Source organism: Scomber japonicus, chromosome 1 (assembly GCF_027409825.1).
Source record: "Scomber japonicus isolate fScoJap1 chromosome 1, fScoJap1.pri, whole genome shotgun sequence".
In the NCBI taxonomy this organism is placed as follows: Eukaryota; Metazoa; Chordata; class Actinopteri; order Scombriformes; family Scombridae; genus Scomber; species Scomber japonicus.
Window position 1 is genome coordinate 34,044,593 of NC_070578.1, and position 17,932 is coordinate 34,062,524.

Sequence of the window (17,932 nt, forward strand, 5' to 3'; positions counted from 1 at the left end):
AAGTCAGATGTCTATGTTAAACATGCTCAAAGTGCCAAAACTGCTGTGAACACATCAGTTTTCTCCTCCGATTTTCTCCTCGAGATGACATCAGATTGAGGATTTCCATTTCGAGTAAAGAACATGAAAAAGCAGTGAAATCCTGCTACTGTCTGTTCACGTAGCCTCCAGAACTGGAGAAGGTCTATTGAAGGGCAACTTCCTAAATCTGGCCAATCAGAACAGAGTGGGCTCTTCAGGAGGGGGAGGGGCTTAAAGAGACAGGAGTTAAAACGGCCTGTTTCAGACAGACGCTGAACTGAGGGGCTGCTCAAAGGACCAGTATGAGATATATAAGACTTTTTTGAACTGCAAATCATGCACAGATATTGCAGTAGAGCCCCAAAATATAAACATAGACCTGGAAACGTGCATGAAATATCCCCTTTCACCTATTTACATCTTTTCCAGTAATTCCAGTATTTGTCAGCCTCTCTTTTTCCCCCTAATAATTACTATTAGTCATTCTAACTTTAGGAATTACTCTGACATTAAGGCAAGGAGCTAAAAACTTCCTTCTTATCTGAGTCTTTGAGTGTTCCCGAAAGTAGACACAGAAAGTTGAATTCCTTTCATGGTTTGTAAGTACAGTCTAGTTTGTTTTGATTAGTGCGAGCGAGGCAGTGATCTGCATTCAATTTTGCATATTTGAAGGCAAGCCAAACATTAGCAAACCCAAGAAAATAGGTTGTGTCAGTAAGTTTCCAATTTGCAAAAATAAAATGACACTCTAGCGATAACGAGTGACTCTAGTTGTGACGAATGACCCTGCAGCCGCTACAATATATAGTTTGCTATAACAGCAATATGGATTTCTAGAGAACTACTCCCCTGGTTTACTTTCAAGTGTTGAGCTCATTGACCTGTGTCTGAGATCATTTCCATTGAATTTAGGTTTTTTTGGAAAGTAGTAGGGGGCTGGCACTCCTCGACCAATAAAAGGTTCTTGCTGGAGTCTCATTGTTCCAATTCTCACGAACATAGGTGGTGAATAACTTCTAACAATCATAATGGACGAAAAGAACAGCACTGTGAAGAAGAGCAGCCCTCATATGTGCTTATACTGTTATATATTCTTAGTCTGTGGTGCAATGCATTCTTGGAGGCGTCTACTATGAAGTCGTGTATATAATCTTTTCTCTAACCATTATCCCTCTCAGTGACGGCCCACATTTCCCACAGTGTCTCCAAACAACACCCCAACAAGCCTGAAATTGATACATTAGGCTCATGTTGGATGATAACGAAAGAGTGAGGTTGTTTTTAGTTGAGAAAAATTTCACCCCTCGCTCAAAAGACATACATCTTGTAGCTGCAGGGCATCTGGTCTTTTATTGCTGCTGCTGCTTGTGTGTGTGTGGACATTGGTCTATGTCTCCTCTGTTGTGGTTTTTCATTTAAAAAACTGGCACAAATGCTAAAGGCTTTTCAGCTGCTGCTCCTCTTGTCAAGTTTCTGAAGCTGCAGTTCCTCTTGTTGCCACTAGATGCTGGAAAATCCTAGAAAACCCTAACTATATATTTAGAAGAAATCGTCATATCTTCTACTGTAACTGGATGATTTTTACAACTTCAGGGTTCTGGGTTCATCTCCTAGAAGTAGTACTTATGTTATGCTTCCCATGTTGTTGATATCAGGAGTTAAACCTCAATCTCTGGTGTTGTGGTAGACAGTAACTTCACCACCTCAGCCTCCAGCCTAACCCACTTATCAAAAGATGGGCCTTACCTTTGCAATTAGATTTCAAACCTACAGTAATATCAAGGATGTTGACATAAATCACTTTGCTGAACATTTGCTGATAATCCGTCAGAGGAAATAGTCTGCTGAAACCATTCTTGTTGACAGTCAGCTGATACCTCAGTTTAAAAATGCTATGAACTTCCACATTGAAGAGAGAGTGGATTTTTCCATTAACAATTCTCCTGCTAATGTGATGAAAATCGTCCTTGAAGTTTGACGAGTGCCTGCCCTGTCAAGTCCAGAAGGCCATGCCCGTCCCCCCTCACACACTCACACACTCACACACACAATTTAAATATGATGGAAAGCAGGTGAGAGATGGATTGCGGGGACGTTTTTTCCCCTCTGTAGCGCTACAGTAGCTACGTCAGCAGCAGTGAGACAGCAGTGTTAAAATTAATTACACACAGAAACTTATTCTCTCCTGTCCTGCCACGCTATCAGCGTACATCATTTTCTGCCTTTAGGAAAAGGATGAGAGATTTTTTTGCTCCCTGTTCTCCAGTTCAAGTAAATGGATCACGACTAGAGGAGATTTGTGGGGGCTAAAGTGAGAAAAGGCAAAGATAGAGATGTCCTGAGAACTATTTAGATTCAAGTTTCAGCAAATATACAGTCATTCTTCATTTTTTTATGACTGTTTTTTTCCTACTTTGTCAATTTTGATAGTTATGCACCATAAAAAGCCAACAAAAACGCAAATGAAAACCTACTTGACAATAAACCTGCTACTATCCTTTATGTGACTTTGCAGTTTGTAAAAGCAGGCACGCTGTATACAAGGCGCAAAGCATGTGAGATATATATAAAGAAAAAAAAGGAGGTAAGAAAAAGGAGGGTTAAAAAAAGCGAGAGTGAGAGGATTTGTCTTGTGCGTGAACGGCGCAGACGCAGGGGTTGTGCTGTTCATTTAATGCAAGGTTAGGCAGCCTGAGCTGATGAATGGACTGTCGACAGGAGAACAAAAGCAGGCGCTCCATCACAGGACGGCAGGCGCAGCAGCTCTCCCTCACCAATCCCCGAGCACTGGTCCAGGAGCGGTTTACCCTTCACACATCCTAACCTTAACTACTACCAAGGAGCTGCAGCCAATACTGACTACAGATCAGTATCTTTATGGTAACAACACACGACTCCTGCAGGTCAATAATGCATCTGTAAATCCTGAGACAAGCAGACTGGAAGCTGGAAGGTGAGTGGCTAAATTGTAGACTCTGTAGTAGTACCATCTACACAGAATACCAGCATTATAAAAAAGAAAACAGAAACCCCTGGATAAGACGAGTGTGATAGCATGCCTGAATGATGAATCTCATACTGTACATGAGATACCAAGACACGTGTACAGTCTGGCATATCGTGCTTACCAAATAATGATGTGATGAGAAGCATGAAATAGGAGAAAGAAAGCAGGTAAAAAAAAGTAGTTGGGCAACCTGGGAAAAATGACACCTTCTTATATGATCCCATCATCTGCTTTACTGCAGCATTCCCCTGAACATGACTAGACTTACATCCTAGAAATAGAAACTGAATGTTTTCAATTACAGAGCAGGGAGAGACAGGAAAAAATGAGAGGATGTTTACAAATCCCATTAAATCCACCAGCCTACCCAAGGAGCACAGGCCAGATAATAACCACCTATTGATTAACCATTAAACCAATACACCAGACAGCGCAGTAACACTGCAGCACAACACAAAGCTGCTCCAACACAATGGGATTTATTTATTTATTTATCTTTTTACTACAGACAGATCACTTCTCAGGGCTGCAGTATTGAGGCTGCTCTGTAGTCGGCAGGTGGCTGCTGGTTCCTTGGAGAGCAATGTGGCTGAGACACAGGAGGAAGTTCAGGGGAGGTAGGTGGGTGGGTGGAGGGGCCTAAGAGGGGGGGGGGGGTTGATGGTGGCTGCCAGCGCCCTCACCAAATAGACTCATAAACCATTTTCCATGCTTTGGTGCCTTTAGCTGACCCTCACTGAGGACACACACTTTAGTTTTGTGTTGCAGTCGTTGGTCAAGCTGATCTACACATCACAACTCAAAAGGTTCAGACAGCTTTCAGATTAACCATGTGGGAGTCATATTTTCTATTTTTGTCTTTTATTTAAATATCTAAACATTATCAGTATAAAAAACAAATGACAAATGTATGTATATATGTAAATATTTAAATCAAAATCTAATTATAAGGCTATCATTTGCAGTACAAACATGTAATTTAACATTTCTAGGGGTTTTACTAGAAAGGACTACAGCTGATGTCTAACTTATAACATTTTCTGCACATCTGCCCACTTTTTCTTGTCACTTGTTATTAGTAGTGTATCTTACAGTTGTGATGTGACACTGGTAATTGTTTCAGTAGTACTGGGCAGCTTGGCAGATATCAGTCTGGGTGCACATACAGCTGTGTAATGTAAAAGATGTAAGAAAAAGGACAATCTCATCTAAATTAGTCGATTTAATACAGTTCTGCTTTGATTTACCGCACAGATACATGGATGTACTTGGCATTTTGCCAGTAAAAAAATGTGTTATATTTGATATCCTTTAACGTATCTTAAAGGTTAATAATTTTGTATAATATTATATTATGTAAATTTGTGTGCACGATTAAGTGTGCTTTGTTTTTATGTTTCTATATTGCCCTTATTTTAATATATTATATTTCATGTGTTCTTATGAAGCATGTACAGTATTGGTGCTCCTGTTTTAATATATTTTATGTGTCTTTTGTAGCTGTCATTACGCCTGTCCTGGGGACTGCAGTTGAAAAGTAGCCAACATGTTTAAACTGGTACATTTACAGAAATATTTAATAATGTACACTGTCCCTGTAACATTAAACTGTACTAAATAAATAAATAATCTTGATTTAACAAATTGAGCAATCCAAAAACACCATTTTCACACCTATCAAAGGATGAACATATGATTATAAAATATGTAGTCCATTATCAGATGGTACCACACATTCATTATGAACCTGTAGTAATCATGTAAACACTGTTTCCTCCACTTTCGTGAGTGACGAAGAGGCAAAGGAAGGACCTCAAACAGAACTACAGAACCTCCATATACAAACTCCGAAAAACTCAAATGCAAAACCTTATCCCTTCTTTAGTCATACCATGAAATAAGGTCATTTTAAAAGGATCAGTACACCCAAATCATATAAAAAGGTCTCACAGCAACAGAGCCATGCGGTCACTCTTGGTGAGATTTATCACAAACATGCTAAAAAAACCCTTAAAGAAAGCATCTCTTGAATAAAATATGGCTACATTTATACAAGTAAACATGGCCATAATGTCTGTCTAAAATATCAGGAACTACCCTTTGGCTCAGTGGAAATATGATCGGGATTGACATTTTTTCTTCCCATGACCTACAGCAACTCACATGCTCCAAGAATGTGAGGTAGGTTGTGAATGAGTAAGTGTTTTTTGGTGTTTGTGACAATGACAGGGCAAGCACGATGAGAACATTTACAATGTTATATGACATGTAATTCAAAGTCGCATTAGCCTCAGTGTTCGGATTCGATTGGAAACTCTATTAAATATCCGACTGACAGACATTCTCTTAAATACAGACACATAATCCATCAACATGAGCTGACTGATGTCTCTGCTGTTTGTTCTGCCTCGTTCCTCGCACACAATTTCTCTGATAAATGACAGGTGCTAACAGTGGATGAGAAAACTTTTGTTTCCAGTCAAGTTTATTTGTGTATCCCTTAATGTTTAAGACTAAATTAGAAAAAATGATCTTAAAAACTATGGGATTTTTCTTCAAAATGCTTTTTTTGTTCATTTGAGATCTCAGCAACATAAAAAATGAAACATTAAGTTAGTGATTGATTACTTCAAAGGTATTGTATTCTCTACTTGGAAATAATTAACAACAAAAATATCATTTTAAGATAATTTTGAGACTAAAACTAAAAATTTATCAACTTTACAAACTTTTCCATAGCAATAATATTATGGGTGGCTCATGGCGTAAGTGTCTGTATGTGTGTGTGTGTGTGTAACTTACCGTGCATTCTGTGGATTTTGTTATCTTCAAGCAGAAATCTGATGCAAACTCCAGCTCAGATAGACACACTTTGTTACAGTCAATCGTCTGTAAAGAATCAAAAACACACACACATCATCATGACCTCACAAATGTACAACAGAAGAAGAAACAAACATGGCTGGACTTTCTGACTGCAGTGAGAAAAAAGGATCTGAAAGTTGTGACCATTTTTTCGAGTATTTGAATTTTATAAATGGTCCGCTGTTCCGTATCGGCCCCAAAAAAACAGAATTGGTTGCGCCCTACATCTGACTGTGTTGTTTTTGGTAATGTGATCTCAGCAACTACTTTGGTGAGTACAATGGAAATCCTAACTGATGATGACAGCTTCAAAAAAATAAAACCCAAGTTGTAATGCCCTTTAGTTTTCCTTTAAGTCTTTTCTTTAGGAAAATGGTTACACCTGAAAAACAACTTACACCTTGAAGACAACTGGTATCAGTGTATATATCTCCAAAAAAACAAGTCTAAATGTGTTAAAGAGGATTCCCTTCTTAACCTGATGATTATAAACCATCTTTCTCATTTACTTGGTGATTGAGTTAAATTTATACCCAGCACGCAACATTATAGATGACAGATTATAGGATTAAGGCTCAGTTTTTGCTATTGATGAAAAAAAAGCCTAACAAAACCTTTGACACAATAAATATGTATAATCTTGGGCAGGTGAGGCATTCAGATTATGAATTGCACCTTTAAGAGACAGTTTGGAGAAACACACTCCCTTAGAAAAATAACCGAAACATGAAACACATTACATAAGGCAGGTTTAAAGCAGCTTAAAACGATTGTAAGTTTAACATTACTCAAATTGAACATTCCTATCTTGGTTTAAGAGAAGAAGAAAAAAAAAACCCATCTGTTTTGCAGGAATGTATAATTCCATGAGAGGGCTCTCAATTTTACGGAGTAGCAGCCAGCCTTAATGGAATGTTATTGGATCGTATCAACGGGAGGCAATAGATGAGAGTCCATGTAATTTGGGCAGAGGGGCTGTCTATTTGTCACTGGAGGGGAGAAACTATCGATTAGAGGATTCAAATTCCATTATATCAAGTTCTCCTCTCATTCATCACATCCACAGATGGGTGGAGGGACATGCTGCTTAGCAAACAGGCCAACCAGTGAGGAAACACACGATGGTACGAGAGACAAGAGGGAAGAGAGCGCTACGACACGGAAAGATTCAGAGGAGGTATCTATGTTTAAATGTGGGACTTTGTGTGTGTGTTTTTTTGTTTTATCTCTGTGTAATGTTTGTGTGTGTGTGTGTATGTGTGTGTGGAGACTGCTCTATCCGCAGGGAAGCTGAGAGTAATGAAGTTTCCTTAAGAGGAATTTAAACAAGGATTAGACATATCAATCACCGAAGCACTACAGCATCACCACAAACACCTCCAGGGCCCTATCGCTCTCATCGCGGCTAACCCCTGCTCTCATTCTCTGTCTATATCCCAACAGCTTGGACCCCACATACTCTATTTCTCCTGTGTATAGTGTAGCTGTAGCTGTAGCTGTAGCTGTGTGTGTGTCTGTGTGTGTGTGTGTGTGTGTGTGTGTGTGTGTGTGTGTGTGTGTGTGTGTGTGTGTGTGTGTGTGTGTGTGTGCCAAGAAAACACACACACACACACTGTAACATTAGGATCAGACTGACATATCGGTTTGCCAATATGTTGGTACTGATACAGCTGTTAAAAATCAGAGAGTTGGGAGATTTGGTGAGTTTGTGACACTAACAGATAACAAAATTGAAGATACAACCCTGCACTGAAAGTTTAGTTTGGAGGAAATCTTTTGAGGAATCATTTCATCTTTGCTTTTTTATTTATTGTTTTTTTTATTAGTAATGGTTAATATCATCGGTTTGTCCTCTTTGAGCATCAAGTGCTACTCAAAGCCCAAAGTTTAAAGTGACTCTCAGCAACAACCCCTCCTCCCTCCTATGTCCCACCCTCGCACTCCCTTCCCCTCCACCACCACCCCCCTCCCCCTCCGCGAACGACAATAGTTTTCTGATATAGTTTTCTTTTTCCCCATGGGAGCGGCTGGAGGTGGAAGCCGTGGCTCCAAATTTGGTTTGGAGGGAATCTTTAGGGGAAACATTTGATTTTGTTTTTTTGAAATATATTTTTTAATGGTTAATATCATCGTGCTTTCCTAGATTGTGTTTGTATGACTTTAAGAGGCCAGAAGAGGTCAAACTATACAGTACATCACATGACATAGATAACTGCATAGGAGAATTTTGTACTTATTTCCAGTAAACACCCTGTGAAGCCTGTTCTCTTACCAAGAAATACACATTTTCTCAGTCCTTAGTGAAACAGTTTATCACATGGTTAAACAGAGTTCATACAACTTCACCCTGACCCACTGGGTTAAGCCAGTTAAATTTGTGTTAGTGTTACTTAATAAAACACAGAAATACAAACGCAATTGAACCCTATTCATTTTACTTCCTTGAAAAACATAATCGTTAATTTATTATTTTTTTAAATCCACGTTTAGGCCCCACAGTACAGCTAATAATACGCCAAATTATAGAGAACAGTCACTCAAATTAATGTGATTGTCATATTAGAGACACGATATTGGTTTAACATATCAGCTAATTGCAGTTTCAAATCATTAATAATTACTGGATATTGTAGAGTGTTGCAGTATATATATTCTCTAAGCATGTTTACCTGTATGACTGTAGGTTCAGAGATGAGTGTGTCTGCGTTCAGCACTTCCACCACAGCCTCGGGTACCACCGCCTTCTTCATACATGCCATGTTGAAGCCGTACACGTCATCCCAGAAAGCAATGCGGTCTTTGTGTTTCTGTGTGTCTCCCACTGCTGCCAGGCTGATGTTACAAAGGTCTGGATAGACTGCGGAGAGAGAAACGAGAGGAGCAAAGGGAGTCAAGGACTGATTAAGCACAACAGCACGATTACTGCAGTTGTTTTCTTGACATTCAGATCACAAGGTGAAATGGCAAAATCCCCGGGACAGATGACTGATTGAACTGATCAGCTGTCTTTGAACCCCAGACCAAAATGGCTTAGAGCATTGACTGGAAATAGGGTCGAAGGTCACTGACCAGGTGTCACTGGATGTTAAGAGAAAGATCAAGGAGGACATATCCAACAAAGGTCCTCCTTGAGTAGTGACATGTTATGATGTGAAAGGTTAAAATGCTTAAAATGATAGTTATGCTGACATGTCTGTTTGGGTGTAATAATGCATCAAGTATTCATAACAACTCCTAGAAGTCAGTATGAAACAGTTTAAGTATTCGCCCCACTCTTTAGGGCCTGTGTATCTTTATCAAGTGTGAGTGTGCCTTTAAAGAAATTTCGAAAATGCTATATAGAGAGTTGTGTCTTTCCACATTGAAGTCAAGTGCAAAAGATAAAATTGCCATGTGTGCACATTTTTGACTGACAACATTGGAGACAGCCCCATTCACTGAAGAAGACTGTGAGATGCCATTGAAGGTCCAAAAAATGAGTAATGACACCTTTGATTTTAGATGTTGTATGCCTTATTGGCAGATCCCACACATCAAACACCTCAGCAGTGGAGAGACCCCCAAAAAAGGTCTTTGAAACTGTTATATAACCCAAAATGTTGCTTAAAACTCCTAAAAGAAACAAGACACTATTACTGTAAAGTTACCTGATCTGCAGTGAGTAAATCATTTCACATTATGCCCGAAACCAAAGACCATTAATCATAACTAAAAGGAAAAGGGCGGCTAAATTTGGTTTCCATGCACGTCTATTCTAAGTGCTGCGACATCCTTAATATCAACAAATTTAATGTCACACAACCCTTTCAACAAATGTAATTGCAGGAAGTCTTTAACATCTTGTGGGTGTGGAGCTCTGCATCAATTTCTTGAGGCTGCTGTAATGACTGTATCCATCACGTGCGCACAAAACATGACCTGATTTTTGTCCTACTTTCTAACTTCATTCTCTGTACAGCACTTATTTACAACACCAATTGATAGAGTACAAATATAAGAGTAAGTACATACAGCAGGCAGGTAAATTATGAGACTCAAATGTGGACAACTGGACCAAGTTATACTAAGATTGTTGAACATTTTATTTCAAAACCCTGAGATTTAATATGTTGATGTTGCTATAAGAGCCCTCAGTTTTCTCAGCAGGCTTTGCAGAAAAAAGGATATGGATAACACTTATTGCCAACAAATCTGATGTTGAGAGCCAAACCAACAATGAACTGATCTACTAACATGTATTGTGTGTGTATCCAAAGCCTGATATGTGTTGTTCTGCTGTGTCAGACCTCCATTACTGTCCAAAAACTGCTAAAAACATGTCATTGAGCTACATTGATGCACTCTGTGACAAGTTCCTTTATTATTTTGTTAAAAAAAAAAAAAAAAATCAGCATCAGAGTATTTTCACATCTAAATCCCAGTATTTTGTCTTCCTTTAGAATGATTTCATTTTCAAAAGTTCCTCTATTCAAATTTGACTTTGGACGTGTAGCTAGCGACACCAGCCATATAAAACTGCAGCTCACTGTTCATAGGTTGTAGGAGCTAAGAGACGAATATGGAGAGAGGTTCATTTCTAAAACCATGAGGCTGAGGTTCATCTCTACTTCGTCCTCCTCCTGATCTAACAACAGGTGATGGAGGTGTGCGTAAAGCCAACAGTCCTTTGTAGCTCAATTTCTTTCTGCAGATCTGTATCACGCTAAACTCTAAGCCACTCCAACTTTTAGCAGCCCAGTCAAATGCAAAGGATTTCATTTAATCCCCACTTAAATGCTCAAATATTCAGTTTCACTGAGATATTTGTCAAAGACGCTCCAACATCTGTTTCATGAGACCTTAAAATGGGATATAAAAGCAATGAGTACACAAAAAGTGGAAAGGCTGACACGTTTTGAGGTTTACAACAGTCTCTGTAAGACCTCAGAGAAATGACTGCTGCTGTAATACAGTTTGCTGTTTCTGTGGTCAAACAAGGTTCAAGGAGTTTTGTTTTTAGCTGACTGACAAAATGACAAAAAATAGAAGCACGTCAATAACTTTGAAACTGTGCTTCGAGCTAAATTTTTCAAAGCTATGACGACTGAGCATGGGCAGTGATTACATCATTACATAACAGTCTACTAAATGAACATTATCCACGTCTTAAAATGAGCATTAAACATGAGCCTTAATGTCTTTTCTGAGTGTTTTCACATCTGAATAGATTCCTTTGTATGGTTAATTTGCTTGGTGATTAAGCCAGAGCTGAGATGCTTGAAGCCATTGGTATCCCTACTGTGAAGTAACATTAGCCAAGACTGAGGCCTAGGGCCTAAACTAGAGCTTAGAAATCAGCTTGGAGTGAGATTTCTTCTCATGGTGGTGGGAGAGAGGGGGTATTTGGTGTTTACCCACTGAATATTGAACCACCTGTGACTAACGTTAGTATAACTGTAACACAGATGTAGTGAGCTGCACAGTATGAACAACGCAACCAGCACAGTCTCTCTAGCCTTGTTAAATTAATGCTCAGCAGGTTAGTTGCTCAACCACAAAATCACTGTGATCGGCTGATCAACGCAATTTGCAATAATTTATTTATATGCAAACAGATGGTGATCAGTGTATTCATGAACAAGCCATGAAAACTGCTGCTTTAACCTGTTCATAAGGGAGAGTCTGAAAAAAATCTGATTAGTTTAGTTTTTAGTTATAGCAAATATACCTGATCATGGCATCATAATGATTTCAAGAGAGAAAAAGTCAGCCTTATCAGTGAGAACAGAGTGAATGTAGCCAAATTATAACACTATTCAGTATTATCAGTGCATATGGCAATATATCAGATGTGTTAAAGTATTCATTTATAACATTAAAATTTGCTAAATCACTGATTTAGCTATCTAGATTAAAGGTAGAGTTGGCAAGCAGTTAGCCATAGTGGTAAAATATTCAATGGTAGCAATAGCATAAATAGTAAATGCTTAGCAATAGCAGATAGCAAGCTAGCAGAGGCAGCATCAGACAGCTGCTACTGTTACAACCAACACTAGCACAACATAGGAACAGGTACAGTATGAATTAGGAGAATCAACACTCAGATGCAGCATTGGTTTTACTCAAATAATCTGGCATAGTTGCTATACTTTACTTGAACTATGTTGATGAAATTACTTGAAAATGTCTCATCAATAGCAGAAAAGTGACCGTTTTGATACATTGCAAGCAAGCAAACTTCATTGATGTAGCACATTTCAAAACAAATGTTATTAAGTGTGTTATAGGAAGAAGCAAACAGAGAAAAAGGGGTAACTAACTGCAGCCTCAGTTCTCTATAAAAAGGAGCAAATGACAAACTTTTGTTACAGACACTTTTTATAGGTTTGGAAATATAAGCCTTCCAGTGAGCAGATTTTATTTATTTTGCCGAGCATGTGTGTTAGTTCTCGGTCTCATAACCTTCAATACATTGGCCCATAAAATGTGTGAATGGATGCTGACAGCTCAGTGATGGGCAACTCATGGCCCCTCATTATTGGCTGAAGTCTGCTTGTGACCCTGTGAGTGTCACCACACCTAATGACAGCGTTTGCAAACAGCAGATTTGTCACTTCATTTTACTCTGATTACTGGACCAAGTGAGTAATTATGAGGGCCAGGTGAGAAGAGAAGGGAGGGCTGCTGATTGGGCAGAATCAGGACAGGCCTGTTTGAGAGACACACAGAAAAAAAGAAATGGAGACAGAGAGACAGATAGCCAAAGGAGGGGGTGTCATGGTGTGGATGGAGAGGGAGAAAGGGGAAAAGGAAGAAGGGGGGGGGGGGTACATGGGCGTCCCCAGATTCATGGCTTTGACATCTGCGTCCTTCTCGACTCGCTGCTCCCAGCCCGTTTATCATGCCCCCCCTCCTCCTCCTTCCCCACTCTTCTCTTGCTCTCTCCATCTCCCCCATTGGTCGGCTGTGAAAAAGGGAAAGACGGTTTGGGAGGGGGGCATGGGACAAAACAGATCCCTTTTCCCCGGACGCTATGCTGTGCCAGGCATGCGGGGACACATTTAAGGATGAAGGGGAGGTTAATGTAGTGGGGAGAATGAGGGAGCCGCTGTAACTCTGTTCTAATGTAGCTTAAACACACATACAGCAGCAGTGCTGCAGGGCTGGACTAATAACTCAGCACTGCCATGTGTACGCACACTCAAAATCTGAAAATAAACTTTAGGACATAAGTTGATAAATCTAATGTGACACGATGACTGTAGGATCAACATTCAATTAATTAAAAAGGTAAAGGTATGTACTCTGTACCGTGACTGCATTAAGGTGGCTTGACAGATTTGCACATAAATACCACCTTGGGCATGTTTACCCTCTGAACAAAAGCATCGACATGGAAGAGCCTCCACTCAAAGGACGGACACAGGTAACAAACATATTTTTTGTACCTGGCATCATACATGTTAAAAAAAAGGAAAAAAATCAAATTAGTAGATTAATTAATTCCTGAATGTCAATAAAGAAACTCATCAAATAGCTGCAACCACAAATAACTTGAAACCAGAAATCCAAAAACTAAATAGCCCCACGGAATCTTTAATATATCAGAAGTGAGCAAAAAACCCCCCAATAAACTATCATATACTGATGCTTTATAAAAATGTTTCTGTCATTACATTTACCATTATTGCTATGAAAATTAAGAAGTTTATCATGAACAAGGCATTTCTTCCACCAGTATGCTGAATCTCTTTGAGTAGAAAATAATGACTATTTTTTTGAGCATGTTGCTAATCAGTGTTACCCAACAGTACATATACTGCTGTCACTGTTGTGTCAAAGCTCACATGGAACAACATGTATCATCTACATCTTAATTATTATGTAATGGATAACACAAAATTAGATGTGCAGTTATGGAAATATAATGCACAGGGTCATTCACCTTTTCCTCCATGAAGTTTTGGTTGCACCACAGTTATAAAGTGATGAAAATAAAAAACTGTTTGCAGATCAAATTCAGAAAAAACTATTCAGGACAATATGCTCTTGAGTGTTTCAGGCTGTTGCGTTTGAAAAGCTACTTCGGCTGCCAGACTTGAACTGTTTCTACCTTTTTTTGGGGGGTGAAGACCTGATCATAATCATTTTATTTCTTGCAGTGCTGGCTGACAGTAGATCCAGTGTTGGGAGTGTCAGGGGTTAAAGGCTCATGACAAACCATACGGCATCCTATGACCTGTCACTTTCTGCTCCACTCAGGTCACACCTTTGCCTGTCCAATCTCCCTCGCTAACAGATCTGTCTCTGTAGGTGCTGTCATTCTGACTGTCTGTCTGTGTGTGTGTGTGTGTGTGTGACCTCTCCCTTATGTCCCAAGGAGCCACTAAAAGCAGCGTGGTGGAACCGTTCCTTAGATGGGTCACATTTGGCACAAACCATTAAATCTGGTCAGTGGCAGGGTTGGGATGACCCAGGAGAGCGAGACACTCAAAAGCAAACCCCCTAAAGAAAGAGGTTTATATTCTATTTATATTATTATTATTTTGACTCCAGAACTTTAAAATCTCCCTTGAAGTATCTATCTTATATCCTTAGCTTCTTATTTTGATCATTTTTCTTGTATGGGTAAAATGCAGTCATATTAAATAAAGATAACTAACAGAAATGTAATAGTTGAGTAAATATTTGGAAAGTATACCACATATATATTTACCACTTTACATTTTCCAGTACTACAATAGCACCTCTCAAATGTAGAATTAAAAAATGTAGATATTATTGTTACTTTACAGCCTGAAACTGTATTTACTTGTCAAACACAATCCCAAAAAACGGGATTACAGAGCCTGTATTCGACTCCGTGTGCATATTTTCCCCCTCTTTGCCCATTCTTCAGGTCAGCCACACAGGAGACATGTTGTCTTTACAACAGCTGTGTGTGGAGGTGTGTTGGGCTGCTGAGCCTCTGGACTGATGTAACTGCCCCCCCGCCGTTCCCGCCCCTCCAGCTGTTTGTCACACCACCTCTGAGTATTGCTGGGCTGGCCTCCTTTTCATGTTTAAGTCATACATGGGGAAAAAAACCTCAAAACAAAACACCTCAATGTCCTTTATGTGAGGAAAAAAGGATATATATAAAGAAATAGATACTGTAGATATAGATATAAGTTTAAATAGAGGGTTTTTTCGTCTTTTTGTACATTACTCTGATTATTCTATGTCCTTGGATTGCATAGATAAGGGAAGCATGGCAGTCTATGCAGCTTATGTTGACAGGTCCACACTTTGACCAGCTTAGTGAGAAATACAGTAAATACACCCCAATCATTCCTGCATGTGTCACTTATAATAACCATAAGGGGAGGGGGTGGGGGGGGGGGCTGATTTGAACAGATCTTTCCTGCTGACAAATTATATTTATACTAAATCTAAAGTATCACACTGCACTGCCCCACCAAAATGATTCAGTGAGGAGAAGGGGACACCAGGGGGGAGCCATTAACTCAATCATGTACACTTTATGTGGGGAATATAGAATAAATGTTGGCAGCATTGCAGATACAAATCATCTTTAGGGGTTAAAAGTAGAATTAGACACCTTTGCCAAACCCCGCCCACGCATATCAGACCAAATATTTCAAGGGCTGTGCTCCACTTGGCTACGTCGGCTCGCCGCTTGCTACGTAGCGACAAGAGTGGGGAAACCTGCTTAAGGTTGGCGCAGGCTGATAATTTAACAGTCAGCAGTGGAGATGCTGTGTTGAACCTTAATATAGTCTTTAGTCAACGCTTTTTAGTGTTGGCAGAGAGTGTACATACATTTTCCATTTGAATTCAGCCATTGCAAGCCTTCTGATACTCAGTATGTGTTTATTAGTGTGTATTGGTTGCGAAGCAGCTGGTTCATGTGATATGTACTTTACTTGAGCTGCTGATTCACTTCACTTCACAAACGAGGTTCATGTGCCAGAGCCTGGTGGATTTAGCTCACTGTGTCAGTATAGAGTTAAACAAGTAGAGCGACGTCCCTCAACACTCCGCCCCCTCGCTATTCCTTTTCTGCCGCCGTATAGGACGTATAGGACACAGAGACAGGCTGACATGCTGTGTTTAATAACTCATAAAATTAAGAAGTAATTTACAGGAAACATTATTGAAATATTAAGTAATGCCTGGAGGAAAATAATGTCATATAATCATGTTCTGTGCATTTTTTATATGTCAAAAACGCCAGATCAGATATTAAGAAAAAGAAGGGAAAAAAAGCATGATATCAGAAAACAAAGTGAGAATTTAAGAGGAGTGATAATATGTGACCTACCTGAGCCATCGTCAGCCAAGTAGAGGTCTCTGGCATGTAAGACTGAGTCCAACATAGACTCAAACAGTAAGAAGTAACCCTGGGAAGAGAGGAAATGAACATTACTACCTCAAAATAATTAGAAAAAAGTTTACCAAATAAAAAGCCAAAAGAAGCTTATCATTTTGGTATCTTTGACATTCAAGGCACGTAATGAACGCATGCAAGGAGAACGCTAAAGAGCTGCTGGTCAATTCAATTATTTTTTAATTCAACATCACTACGGTGGAAATCTGAATTAGCCGTGACTGTGAATCAAGTGATGTGCCCACGTGGTCTGTCACCCAGCATCCAACGGTTTGACACTGGGTTGACCTCCTGTTCTGCTCCAGTAGACGGCACATTAACTGTGGTATTATTCCATTAATGCTGAAATTGAGTTTTGTCCACATCTTGTTGGCTTCGACCTAAGTGGCAGATACTGCTGACAAATGGCTTTTTCTACCTTTCTACCCCTCCAACCGACAGATCGGCCAATCGCACGAGCCCGAGCCGCAACGCTGGCCCCTTCAATATGTTATTTTTGAGCACAACATTTGGGCGGGTTCAAACATATGGGAGGGCATATTTCCATCTGGGAAAAAGAGGTGGAGTGAATCAGTACATGCACATGCAAAGATGCAACCCCCCCCCAAAAAAAACACATCAGCTTTCAGATCTGTGTTTTTGGATCCAACCAAGAGCTCACAGAAAAGAATACTGAGAACACAACCATTGCAATTTTCAACTTGGACCTTCACTTCCCATCATTTTCCATCAATGAATTCTGATTAAAATCTCGTCAGCTTGTTCAATGGAGGTCTACTGAAACCTAGTGCAGTCCAAAACACACCATCTGATACTCAACAAAAAATAATCAACCCAAAAGCAGCTTAACCATGTCTTTTTTGGCATATTGACACCTGAAAATGGGTCTTATTATATTGTAGATTGACAAATACTGTAAAAAAAGATGTTAAAAAACTATTTACTGGTTCTTTTCTTAGTGGAAATGTAATAAAAGTAGTAATGTTTTAGCAATAGACTGGATTGATTAAGGCATGACTCATAAAAGTGATAAGTGAAAGAAAGGCCTGTTTTCTCCTTCAGTTTTCAACTTTTTCAACTAACATGTCTCATTATAGAGGAAGCAATCGATATTATAAAGTGATTCTGTGGTGCAGTTTAAGTTTATCTTGTTTCTAAATGTTTTACAATAAAAAAAAAGAGGCCAGCAGCTTTAAATCGACACAACTGATGACATTTGTTGAGTGAACTCATCAGTATCATTTTAAAAAAAAAAGAAAAAAAAAGAGTTAATATCTCTACTTTCTCTTTGGTGATGGGAAAGAGTGACAAGGAGAGGTGAGGGCCAGGGCAGCAGATACAGACTGGATGTGGAGAGTGTGTGTTTGTGTGTGTGTGTATGATGAAGAGGAAGTGGAAACGAGGAGAGGAAGAGTGGAACGGAGCCATATAGAAAGAATCCTGCGGCCAGCTGAATAATAATTCACCGAGATAAGAACCTTATTATTCAAATACAGACAACCTTTCATTGGAGGGAGGAGAGGAGAGCAGGCGGCAGACAAACAAGGGAAACAACCCTGATTTATAACTCTGACTCTAAAATCGTCACCATCTCTGTCATGGGCCCGAGCTGATAGTGATGACAGCGATGGAGCTGATATAAACCGACTCATCCTCTGCGTGGCGATAAA

At 39.5% G+C, this 17,932-nt stretch overlaps 1 protein-coding gene across 1 annotated transcript in view; it reads right to left on the reverse strand.

Moving 5' to 3' along the window:
* Window positions 1-17,932, reverse strand: part of prmt3 (protein arginine methyltransferase 3) — a 58,357-nt gene that overhangs the window by 15,080 nt on the left and 25,345 nt on the right. Inside the window, exons 11-13 of the mRNA XM_053324537.1 lie at window positions 16,197-16,275; window positions 8,563-8,750; window positions 5,831-5,917 (exon numbers count right to left, since the gene is read on the reverse strand). Coding sequence (XP_053180512.1) covers window positions 5,831-5,917; window positions 8,563-8,750; window positions 16,197-16,275 — 354 coding nt within the window. The remainder of the gene's footprint in view (window positions 1-5,830; window positions 5,918-8,562; window positions 8,751-16,196; window positions 16,276-17,932) is intronic.